The 12226-nt window shown below is 46.6% G+C and overlaps 1 protein-coding gene across 2 annotated transcripts in view; it reads right to left on the reverse strand.

Annotated features, from left to right (window-relative positions):
- PDXDC1 (pyridoxal dependent decarboxylase domain containing 1) overlaps positions 1 to 12226 on the reverse strand; it is a 104546-nt gene that overhangs the window by 7200 nt on the left and 85120 nt on the right. For both annotated transcript variants that reach the window (XM_077275118.1, XM_077275117.1), the window contains exons 19-22: positions 8542 to 8663; positions 7156 to 7248; positions 6953 to 7049; positions 5405 to 5506 (exon numbers count right to left, since the gene is read on the reverse strand). In XM_077275118.1, the coding sequence (XP_077131233.1) occupies positions 5405 to 5506; positions 6953 to 7049; positions 7156 to 7248; positions 8542 to 8663 (414 nt within the window). The remainder of the gene's footprint in view (positions 1 to 5404; positions 5507 to 6952; positions 7050 to 7155; positions 7249 to 8541; positions 8664 to 12226) is intronic.

Here is a 12226-nt window from a genome sequence, read left to right on the forward strand (position 1 = left end):
AAAAACTCCAGAATAGCCGGAATTGGAACCTTGCCTGAAAAGGGTTTTTGGTAGAAGGCAAGGAACTTTTTCCAAGTCTTAGCATAGATCTTGGTAGTAATCTCTTTCCGACTATTTAAAAGGGTAACTATCAGAGCCTCTGAAAACCCTCTTCTCCTCAATAACTCCCTCTCAAATTCCACGCCGTCAGATGCAGGGATTCCACATTGGGGTAACGGAATGGACCCTGCGAAAGAAGCTCCGGACTGACTGGCAATACCCAGGGATCGGTCACAGACATTGTCCTGAGTAACGAGAACCATGCCCTCCTGGGCCAAAAGGGGGCAATCAGGATCACTCTCGCCCTCTCCTCCCTGATCTTCCTGAGTACTATAGGGATCAGACACATTGGGGGGAACGCATAAGCCAGAGGGAAATCCCAGTGTATTTGAAGGGAGTCTATTATACAGGGCTTGTCCGCCACCCGAAGAGAAGCAAATCTGTTGGTCTGTCTGTTCTCTCTCGTTGCAAATAGGTCTATAACGGGCAATCCCCATAGGTCTACTATCCGTTTGAACACCCGTCGACTTAGAACCCATTCTCCCTGATGCAGAGAATGACGGCTGAGGTAATCTGCCTCTGTGTTGAGCTCTCCCTGAATGTGAACGGCTGACAGAGAGCGAAAGTGGGTTTCGGCTATGTTGAATATGTCTGTGGTGGTGTTCATTAGAGATCTTGACCTTGTACCTCCTTGATGGTTGAGATACGCTACTACTGTTGTGTTGTCTGATTGGACTCTTACATGCGAATCCTGCAGAGATGGTAGTAACCTGAGAAGGGCCTTTTTTACTGCCGTGAGCTCCTTCCAATTGGAGGACTCCTGGGCCTCTAAGAGAGACCATTGCCCTTGAGTCCAAACATCTCCTATATGAGCTCCCCATCCTATTGGACTGGCATCGGTTGTAACCACGTTGTCTGGAATTATACTCCAGCGTACTCCTTTCCCTAAATGTCGCTTGTTTAACCACCATCTCAGACTGTGTAGAGTGGCAGCGGACAGCCTGAGTCTTCCGCTTAATTGCCCTTGAAGACTGCTCTCTGCATTCAAGACCTGGGCCTGCAACACCCGAGTGTGGAATTGAGCCCACTGAACGACTGGTATGCAAGACGTTAGGGACCCCAGAAGGGACATAGCGTCTCTTAAAGTCAGATCTGTTTTTTTTGTTACCGTACTGACTTTGTGCAGAATCCTCTGCTTTTTCTCTTCCGGAAGGAAACATAGTTGCTCTTCCGAATTTAGCAGAATGCCTAGGAAAATCTGAGTCATTGATGGTTCCAATCTTGATTTTTCCATATTGACTATCCAACCCAAGTCCTGTAAGGAAGATATTACATGATTTAGGCGACCACCACACTGGAAAAACGAATTTCCCACTACCAGGAAGTCATCCAAGTAGGGTACAATTAACGTATCATGTTCTCGGACATAGGCCATTACTTCCGCCATGACCTTAGTAAACACCCTCGGTGCCATAGATAGACCAAACGGCATTGCAGTAAACTGAAAGTGTCTGACCTGGTCGTTTAAGCGCACCGCCATTCTGAGGAATTGTTGATGATCCTGGTGAATGGGCAGATGGTAATACGCATCTTAAATGCAGGACTGTCATATAACATCTGGGAAAAAGAAGTTTAGTTGCCGTTTTAATAGATTCCATTTTAAAGGCATGATATTGTAGATGTTTGTTCAATCTCCGTAAATTTATGATGGTTCGAAAGGATCCATCTGGTTTGGAGATTAAAAATAAAGGGGAATAGAACCCTTTCCCCTGCTGATGTTTAGGAACCTCCACTATAACTTTCTTCCGTATTAACGTCTGGACCTCTTTCTCAAGGGCCTCTTGTTGGTGTAAGGAATCGGGGGCAGTCAAGGTATAAAAATCAGAAGGTTTTTCCCGGAACTCTAATTTTAACCCTGAATTAATTATACCTAAAACCCAATTGCTTGCAGTTATTTTAGCCCACTGAGCATAGAAATATTTTAACCTGCCCCCTACTGGAAGATTTTTATTAGCGATAATTTCTTCTTCTTCTTGAGGAAGATGATGAGGTATTAAAGTCCGAACCTTTCTTTTTTGGGTCCGTTGGTTCCCAGTCTCGGTTGTGGTAAGGTCTTCGGTATTGGAAGCGTCTTCTGAAGGTATTCCTAAAGGTAGGATTGAAAGTTTTAGGAAAACCTTTCTTCCTATCCTCAGCCTTAGCTAGGATGTCATCCAATACCGGGCCAAACAGGTACTCACCCCTACACGGTATTGTACACAGTTTAGCTCTCGCCTGGGCATCCCCTTTCCAGGTCTTAAGCCATAGGGCTCGGCGAGCAGCATTTGAGAGACCCGCCGATCTCGCTGTTAATTTTAAGGAATCCACTGATGCATCCGCTAAATACGCCACCCCTTCCCGTATTTGCGAAAGGGAGTTCAGCATCTTGTCTCTGGGCACCTTGGATTTCAGCTGTTCCTCCAGCTGGGATATCCACACCATAACGGATCTAGCCGTACATGTGCTAGAGATAGCAGGTTTGAACGCCCCCGCAGATGACTCCCATACTTTTTTCAAAAACATGTCCGCCTTCCTATCCGACGGATCTTTTAGAAGGCCCACATCCTCCAGCGGTAAGGTACCGGCTTTAGATGTGGAAGCCACCGCTGCGTCCACCTTCGGGACTTTCATCCATTCTGCCAGATCATTGTCTTCAAAGGGATACCTCCTCTTGGCTGATGACGGCAGGAAACCCTTATCCTGCTTATCCCATTCCCGTTTTATAAGGGTCTTAACTGTATCCACAACCGGGAATGCTTTACGACTCCTCTGGCACAAGCCCGCAAACATTATGTCCTGTGCGGACCTTGGTTCCTTGCTCTCTGTAACACCCATGGTAGCTCGGACTCCTTTAACTAACGTGTCCATGTTATCCACCGAGAAACAAGGCCTTCCCTCTTCATCTGAGGAGGATGGAGATGAGGAGCGGGAACATTCACCTTCTTGCAGGGACAGACTAGATCCCGGAGATATGTCCCTGCCCGACCTTCCCTGGCGGCTGCTTTTAAGGGAATAGCTTATTTCCTCCCTGATGACCGCTCTAAGGTCTGATGACCGGAGGGGAGCTTCCTCTTCTAAGGTCTGACATATGCAAGCCTGACACAGCCTCTTGGTATAACTGTCAGGCATTGGAGTCGTGCATAGAGCACATTGCTTGTGCTTAGATTTAGTTGTTTTTTTCCCCTAAAACATAGCACACACTAAAAGACCCTATCAGCACCAGGAGTTTTGTTTAACACTCACCATAAGGCTGACTTTGTGAATACCGATTCTGAAGGAGTGGGATTCAAATGTGACGCTGGGGCGCTCGCACGTTGCCCCCGTACCACGCTGCTGCTGCTGCTGCTTCTTCTTGAGCGGCCGCTACCGTCTTTACTGCGCTGCTCCGTTCCCTCTCCATGAGGGTGCTCGGCGTCCCCGACTGAGGACATAGCTGCACGCATCATCCCAGAGGCGGCACTCTTTTACAACGCTGCAGCGCTCCTCCCCCGGCTTACCCTGGAAGTGTAAGAACTACTTCCGGGTTCACCAGCGCCGGTGTGCACCGCGCTCAACTGCGGACCAGGACGGCACTGCCCGACTCCTGGGACGCGATCCACTTGGCCACACGAGGGGGGGTCTGTCAGCAGGACACCCCCGACGCTGCTTCCGAGCCCCCGATTCTGCTGTTCCCAAAGACACCGCGCAGAGGCATGGAGGCCCGGGTAAGACTGCCTGCAGGCTCCCGCCGTCCGGACAGGAACCCAAACTGGAGTGATGAGGGGGAGCGCCCCTTTAAATCCTGTAGGTTCCTGTCCGGAAGGTGGGCGGATCCCCTCTCTCGTAGGGGTGCTGTCGTGGCGATAGGAAAAAGTAGAGTTTTGGTACTCACTGTAAAATTTGTTTCTCGTAGTCTTCATTGGGGACACAGCTCCCTCCCTTGGTTGCCTGGCTGGACATGCAGTTATGTTTCTTTTTGCCTTAATTCTTTTCTCCTGCTACTGGTTTCTCACAAAACTGAGGAAGCCTGACTCCAGCAGGCGAGGTATAGTCTGCTGTGGAGGAGCCAATAACAGTGTTAGCCTCCAGGTGACAGCAGACTATCTTATGGTTCGGTGTCCACCAATGAAGACTATGAGAAACTGATTTTACAGTCCGTACCAAAAATCTACTTACCGTATTTTTCGGACTACAAGACGCACTTTTTCCCCACCAAAAAAGGAGGGAAAATAGGGGGTGCATCTAATAGTCGTAATACAGGCTTACCCGCAGTGGTGTGGTGGCGGCGGCAGAGGTGCGGTATGGCGTGTGCAGGGTCCCTTCCACAGGTGAGGTGACGCAGCGGCCCGGAATGCAATGTGAGCAGCAGAGCCAGGTTGATCACTGGTTGATTGGTGGCGGCGGCCATCTTCCTGAGGCCGCGCGTGCGCAGATGGAGTGCTCTGCTTCCCGGGGCTTCAGGAAAATGGCCGCGGGATGCTGCGTGTGCGCAGATGGAGATCGCGGCGGCCATTTTCCTGAAGCCGAGTTCGCAGATTTAGATCTCGGCTTCAGGAAAATGGCCGCCGCGATCTCCATCTGCGCACGCGCGGCCTCCCGCGGCCATTTTCCTGAAGCAGAGCACTCCATCTGAGCACGCACGGCCTCAGGAAGATGGCCGCCGCCACCACCGATAACAGCATGATTCACTCGGCTCTGCTGCTTACCGGGCTGCTGCATCACCTCACCTGTGAAAGGGACCTCGCTCACGCCATACCGCTCACTGCGCCTCCTCATCCCCGCACCTCTGCCGCCGCAACACCACTGCCGGTAAGTCTGTATTAACCCGGCTCCGCTGCGTAACCTCACCTGTGGAAGGGACCCTGCTCAGGCCACACCACTCATTATCCCAGCACCTCTGCCGTCGCCACACCACTGCTGCAACCCTCCCATGGACACCAGGCCGTGGTGTCGCCCATCTAAGCAGGAAGGGACCCTGCTTGGGTGCACGCCGTACCGCATCACCCCACCTCTGCCGACACCATGCCTCCTGTGACCCTGCTCTGCCACCGCCAGCCCTCAGGTAAGATACTGTAAATTCGGACAATAAGACGGACCCCCCTTCTTATAAAAAAACTCTTTTTTTCTGCAATTTTCACCCCAAATTTGGGGTGCGTATTATAGTCCGAAAAATACGGTATGTGGCAAATTTTCATTTCTGCAACAAAATAGTAGTGGATCTCATGTGGACACATCCAAGGGTATGTGTCCAAACAGACCAGATGTGTAGTTCTGACCTAGAGGATTCTAATTACACACAATGCTGCTAAAGGGACAGCACATCAATTAAGATATCTCCATATAGTACCTGGATGTCTCTTTGCATGTCCCAGGGTTGGAGTGGAGGGAGGACTTGATTCAGTCGCCTGTGCCTTGGACATATAAGTTGTTTCTGTTGATTCTAATGATCCTAAAAATCAAAACAACAACAAGTTACAACTTCATTCCTCCTTATAGTGTTAATAGTCTTAATGGGTCGATTACAAATGCCTATTTCACCATACTAAGGACATTAGAGGAGTCTTTACTACTTTCACCTGGCCACATTACATTATCATGCCTGCCCACCACAATGTAACTGAACTAAATGCCATTTCTGAAAAAAATAAATCAATTGAGATTTCAAATTGGGTTGCTAGGACTATAATGCTAGGTATATATTGCATTTGTTCCACTGTTGGGCGCATAGGCTCCGGGGGTATGCCCACGACAGTGCCCACAGGCAGGTTGGATGCTGTGGCATCTGTCCACCATAAGGACACATTGTAAACGACCATATACAGCATGGTATACATTTCTTTGCAATAGCCCGCTTCATAGGAAAGTGCGCCTGCTGTTCGGATGTTGTTTCACAGTTGTGATTATTATAATTATTATGAACCTATCAAGATTTTTAATGTATATTCATGAAATTTATATGTATAAAGATTATTATGAAAATAATTTGTCTCGTTTTTTACATAAAGGACTTATGGCAGGTTAAAGGGATTAAACTGGATTACGGCTATCTCAAGGTGTGAGACATGGAATTTTATTAGGTCAGCTTACTTTATCTATATATAGTATGGGGCAATGCAGATCTGTCTCTTTTTTCTCATGTCAGTTCGGCAGGAGTTGAAAAAAAAAATGTCGCAGTGTCTGCGAGTGGCTCCATAAATCGGATCATGCATATCCATTCAAGTATATGGGTGCATGTAAAACATCGGACTAAACTCAGATGTCTTCTTAGTGCAGTCTGATTTATGCAAACAGACAAAGGAGAAGATTAAGTTCTCTGCACCTGTGATAAGATTCACTCATATGACAGAATCCGATCACAGTAAACAAACTCTGTTCTATATCTGAGTTTCTGCCAAGTGTCATTACCATCGATCCAATTCTCTTGGAAGAGAGACTCATCTCTTATGTGAGCGATTCCTTACATTGAAGGAATATAAGCCACTCTACACAGTGATCCGGCAGATTACAGATGTAATCACAAGGCGCTGGTACACCACTAAACCCAGGAGAAGACGGCCATCGGTAAATGTCTTACTAATTTCTATACACTTACCCACAGGATAACTAACAAAGTGGCAAATAAAAAAATCAGTGACGTGTTTCTTTGAACAATTATTGCGCATAAAGGCCAGACAGAGGCTGAAAAAACACACTTTTGGTTTCCATCTCATGAATGGTCAGCTATGGCAATGTTACAGTATACATCGCGAAACCTCCTAATGTTTTCTACTGACTAAGTGCACAGATGCAGTGTACAAATAGCCCCAGAATCATCAGTATTAACCATCTTCTAAGCATTCATTGTAACTTATAAAGTGTCAGATTGGTGGTAAAGGAGCAATTCCCATCATCTCACCTGCTGTTAAGTTGAATGTTCTGCCCCTTGGTGTTGCTTGAACAGGAGAAAGCCAGTTAAGAACTGATCCGACTAGAGGGATCTGGCGTAAAACTCCCTACAAACAATAAAGCATTAAGCGCAGGTCAATGGTATAAGCTGTGTAAGGAAACAACTGGTGTACTGTGGTGGCCGGTGACCACTGAACACAGCCTTCATCTTACCTCCTCTAAAAGCCGCTCCTCATTGGCCTTCTGAAGTTGGACTTCAGCTTCCAGAATACCTTTCCTAACTACTTCAGTCATATTTTCAAGGAGCTGCACAAATGGACGCAAAATAGGAAATATGAAAATGATGCAATTATAAATGTACATTGGTGTTCGACAGTTCGCGAACCCCTCAGAATTTTTTTTTTTTTTTTTTTCATACATTTGACCTAAAACTGCTTTAGGTTTTCAAACAAAGTCTTTTGAGTAAATAAAAAGAAACAAATGAGGCAAAAATGTTATACTGTCATTTTTTAAACAAGGAAAATGCTCCAAAATCACGTCTGAATAGCAAAATGTTGTGAACTTTTGCTTTCAGTATTTGGTGTGAACTCCTTGTGCAGCATTAACTACGTCTAAACATTTCTGCTATCAGTTGATTAGTCCTGCACATCAGCTTGGAGGAATAAGCCCATTCCTTCCTACAAAACCGCTTCACCTCTCTGATGTTGGTGAATTTTCAACAATGAGCTGCTCAATTCAGGTCCTTCCACAACATTTCTATAGGATTAAGGTCAGAACACTGACTTAATCGTAACGACTTGTACGTTTTTGGCTCATGTCTTGCTGCATGACCCACGTTCTCTTGAGATTCAGCTCATGGACAGATGTCCTGACATTTTTCTACAGAATTTTCGGGTATAATTCAGATTTCATTGCTCCAAAGATGGCAAGCTGCCGGACCCAGATGCAGCAAAACAGCCCCAATCCATATTACCTCCACAGCATTATAATTTTGGAAATGCTACAGAAAGCATCATATTGCACAAAATCAAAATCTGATAAAGTATTTAAAGCAGTATTCCCAATTTATAAAGTAGACAGTCACCACTTTATGATCAGCGGTTGTTCTCCTTTAGGGGCGCCCTACCAATCCTGAGAAAAAGGAGATTTTTGTGTACTCACCGTAAAATCTCTTTCTCTTAGCCTCTAATTGGGGGAGACTGGACAGAGTAAAAAAATCTCTCTTGCATATGAAAAACACATTAATTGTGTGACTGTTACAATTCCCTACACAGGGTGGCGAGGGCATGATCATCAATGATGGGAATTCAGCACCTAATCAATGTTGCTGCTCCCTTTATTCTCACAATGATGGAGGTCCCAGCACACAATCCCCTCCTTTTATAAAGTGATGGCTTAGTGTAACAATACTTGATTACTTTTTGCTCACAGTGACGGCTTTATTTTGAAGTTAGTTACAAAATAATTTCTTTCTGATGGGACCCTTCACATTATTGCTCTCGGTGTAAGATGAAGTAAACTGTCTTAATCGTCTTCCGGCAAGTCTAACATTATATGGTTGGAGAAACGCTATAGAGTAAGCTGTATAAATGTTTATACCTTTGAGTTTTCTTCAATCTCTCGGCCCATGACGGCAATGGTTTCTACCAACTCGGAGACATCCAAGTCTTCTGTTGCCATACCAATATAGATACAGTTTTTCTCAGCTCCAAACTCAGGACCTGCAACCAAAATAAGACAAAATTTTTAATTACAGCAAGAAATCTAATGTACACACAAGATTTAGCGAAGTAATTCAGTCTTTGAGTTACAAGGGTACTGAATGGATGTACAATTCCTAGTGGCTACTAAGATCACCTGATGGTGCGTTATATATGTGACCTCACTAGCCACATGCAGATATACACCGAAATTATTAGGCTATACAAGGATAAAGGGTTTTCTCTATCGCAATCAGACCCTCAACGTCAAGGTTCAGGACTTCCCTACCACAGTATCCTTTAAGAAGGTGAAACGCCATCCCTGGGTGTTTTCCAACCATAAGGTATCAACCACTGAGGACTCTCAATTCTAAACATTTTTCCAACCATAAGGAATTTAATGCAGCATTTGCCCCGCAGTGGAAGAATCTGGAAAAATATTTTCAAAGAAGACTACATATGGATATCCCATTGTGGACCCCCTGGTTTCCCAGCTGTCCTCTATCACAATCCTCCCTCAGCGACCATCCTGACAGACAGATCAAGTTCCTTAGCCAAGTCTGTGTTTGAAGCCGCGGGGGCATCACTGTCCCTACTTCGCCTCCACTTGGGTCTCCAAATCAGTCTCCACCTGGACCAAGCTACTCTCTCTAGGCATACTTTCACCGAAGAACTAGAAGATCTCACAGAACAAATTGCCCATGTGGGAAAATATCTTCTTACCGCATCTCTGGACGCAGCAGGCTGCTCGGCGCAGGCCTCCAACAACATTGTGGCCATTCACGGAGTCCTAGGTCTCAAGGCCTAAAATGCATATGATGCATCCCAAAAATCGCTCACCAGTCATCCCTTTCAGAGTCTACATCTGTTTGGATCCAGGCTACATCAGTTCATCTCAGATGCTACAGGAAGGAAAAGTACCTTCAAACACCTCCAACTAGAAAATGCGCCCTGCATTATCGCTCCTTTTGCACATTTTCGACCTCGGGGACATTCAACCATCAAGACCATTCCCCAGCACAGAAGAGGAGACTTTCCTTTAAGCTTGCACATTTCAGGCGACCCCATGGTCGCCAAGCCAAGCCCCACCCTCCCCGGTCCTGAGGAAACAGATTTTCTTCTGCATGATTGGTCGCCAACACCTTGGGATACTCCCATGGTGGGTGGCCGTCTTATTCTCTTCATGGACGTGAGGCTCTCCTTAGTCCATGACACCTGGTGAGAGGCAGTCTTCACCAGTTACACAGTTTTCTTCCATTCCACACTACCATTTCCATTTTTTTTTTTTTAGTCTCAGCCCCCAAGGGATTTGTTACTGGTTCCTGCATTTTTTCAGGCCATTACCTCTCTCTTCCAGTCTGGCATCATCATTCCCACTGCCTTTCAAGATCACTTCTCAGGTTTCTACTCAAACCTTTTTGTGGTCCCAAAAAAGGATGGATCTGTCCGCTTGATTCTGGACATCAAACTCCCAAATAAGCGCATACGGATACACGGCTTCAGGGAGGAGTCCCTCTGTTCAGTAATGGCTTCCATGAACCCCGCAGAGTTCCTCAGTTCTGTGGACATCCTGGATGCCTACCCTCCATATCCCAATCTGTGAGGCACATGAAAGGTTCCTCCGCTTTGCAGTTCAAGACTCACTAACAATTCAGAGTTCCCCTTCGGTTTTGCATTGCCTCCCCCCCAGTCTTCATTAAAGTCATGGCCCTCCTTTGCCTCAAGGGAATTCTAGTTATCTGCTACCTGGACGATCTTCTGATCAAAGCTCCATCCTATTGGACTGCTGCGAGAGTCTCCAAGTAACGCTCGACACGCAGGCTCTTCGGGGCTGGATCAACATGGCGAAGTAATCTGTGATCCCAGTCCAGCGAGTACTTTTCTTAGGCATTCTTTTCGATACCACGGGTCTTTCTGCCAGGAAGAAAAGGTCTCCTCCGTTCATTTCAGGATTCGCTCTCTCAGTAACTCATCGCCTACCCACTTCGAGTCTGTATGAGTGTGATGGGCAAGATCTCCTCCTTGGATAGTCCCATCCTTATTCCTCAGCAAGTACGATAGCCACTTGCCTGGTGGAGCCTCTCTCTCTCCTCATTTGCTGTGGGAGATCCTTTCTCCCACTGCACTGGCAGATAGTGATGACAGACGCCAATGGGATGAGGAGCGGTGTTTTTCCAGTTCATGGTCCAGGTCTTCTGGAAAACTCGAAAGTCCTCACTTTCCATCAACATCCGGGAACTCAGTGCCATCTAACTCACTCTCTCGCACTAACAGGACTTACTGGAGTGCTGTCTGGTGCGCATCCAGTCTAACAATGCAGCAGCTGTCCAAAACATCAATCACCAGGGTGGAACACGAAGATGATCCATCATGGCAGAAGTCTCTCGGATTCCAGGTTTGGCCGATCACAGAGTGCTGGCAATATCAACTGTTCACATTCCATGAGTGGACAACTGGGACGCCGACTTCTTAAGTCACCAAGGCCTCTCTTCCGGTGAGTGGTCTCTGAAACAGTCCGTTTTCAACCAAATCTGTCAAAGGTTGGACACGCACGATGTCGACCTGATGGCGTCCACTTGCAATCGGCTACAATGCCCTGGTTCTTTCATGGTATCAGTTTCACCTTCCATATCTTTTTCCGACCCTACTTCCGATTCCGAAACTCATCAAGAAATCGAGGCAGAGGGAATACTGGTCATCTTCATGGCTCAAGATTGGTATACAGTAGTCATCAATATCATCACAGACATTCCATGGAACCTTCTGGTTTGTCCAGACCTCCTTTCCCAGGGTCCCTTCTTCCATCAGAATTCAGTGTCTCTCAATTTAACGGCATGCTGCAGTTGTCAAACATGCAGACTTCTCTGACCATGTTATCCAGACCATGATCAAAGGCGAGGAAACCCTCTTCCTTCCACATCTACCATCGCACACAGAAGGCCTTTTTCCACTGAAGCGAATCCAACCCAGCAGCTCCCATGTCTTTCGCTCTCCCACCCCTTTTGTCCTTTCTTCAGTCAGGCCTCGTGTCTGGCCTGTTTCTCAGCTCCCTTAAGGGTCAGGTCTCTGCCTTTTCGATCCTGTTTCAGAGGAACCTAGATTCACAATCAAGTCAGGATTTTCTTACAGGAAATCACTCATTCTGTTCCTTCCTATCGTTTCATTGCAGCTTTTTCACTAACTGAATAGCACTCATGCTAGTGGGAAAGGGGGGTGAGGAGGAGGCGTGGCGCGCACGCGCCAGTGGAGCCACCTCATTGGCCCGTAGAGACCATTTGTCCGGTCACCTGACTGGCCACCAATGAAATAAAAAGGTCCTTATTTGCACCATTACCGCATCCCCTTTAGAAAGCGGTGAATAACACACAAAACGCGCGATGGGGTTTCATTATCCAGTCCGGTGCCACCAACAGCTCTGTTTGAACTATGGTAAGCTATACCCTGAAATGTCCTACTTATATTGCCATTTGGCCTTATGGATCTCTTATACTGTCATATATAGGGCTTATTTCCATTGTAACACTGGTGACCCATCACTTAGCCTTTGCTGTTGGCTAGTCCCTTTGGTTTGTTCAGCACTTTAT

The sequence above is a fragment of the Ranitomeya variabilis genome, chromosome 7 (assembly GCF_051348905.1).
Source record: "Ranitomeya variabilis isolate aRanVar5 chromosome 7, aRanVar5.hap1, whole genome shotgun sequence".
Classification (NCBI taxonomy): domain Eukaryota; kingdom Metazoa; phylum Chordata; class Amphibia; order Anura; family Dendrobatidae; genus Ranitomeya; species Ranitomeya variabilis.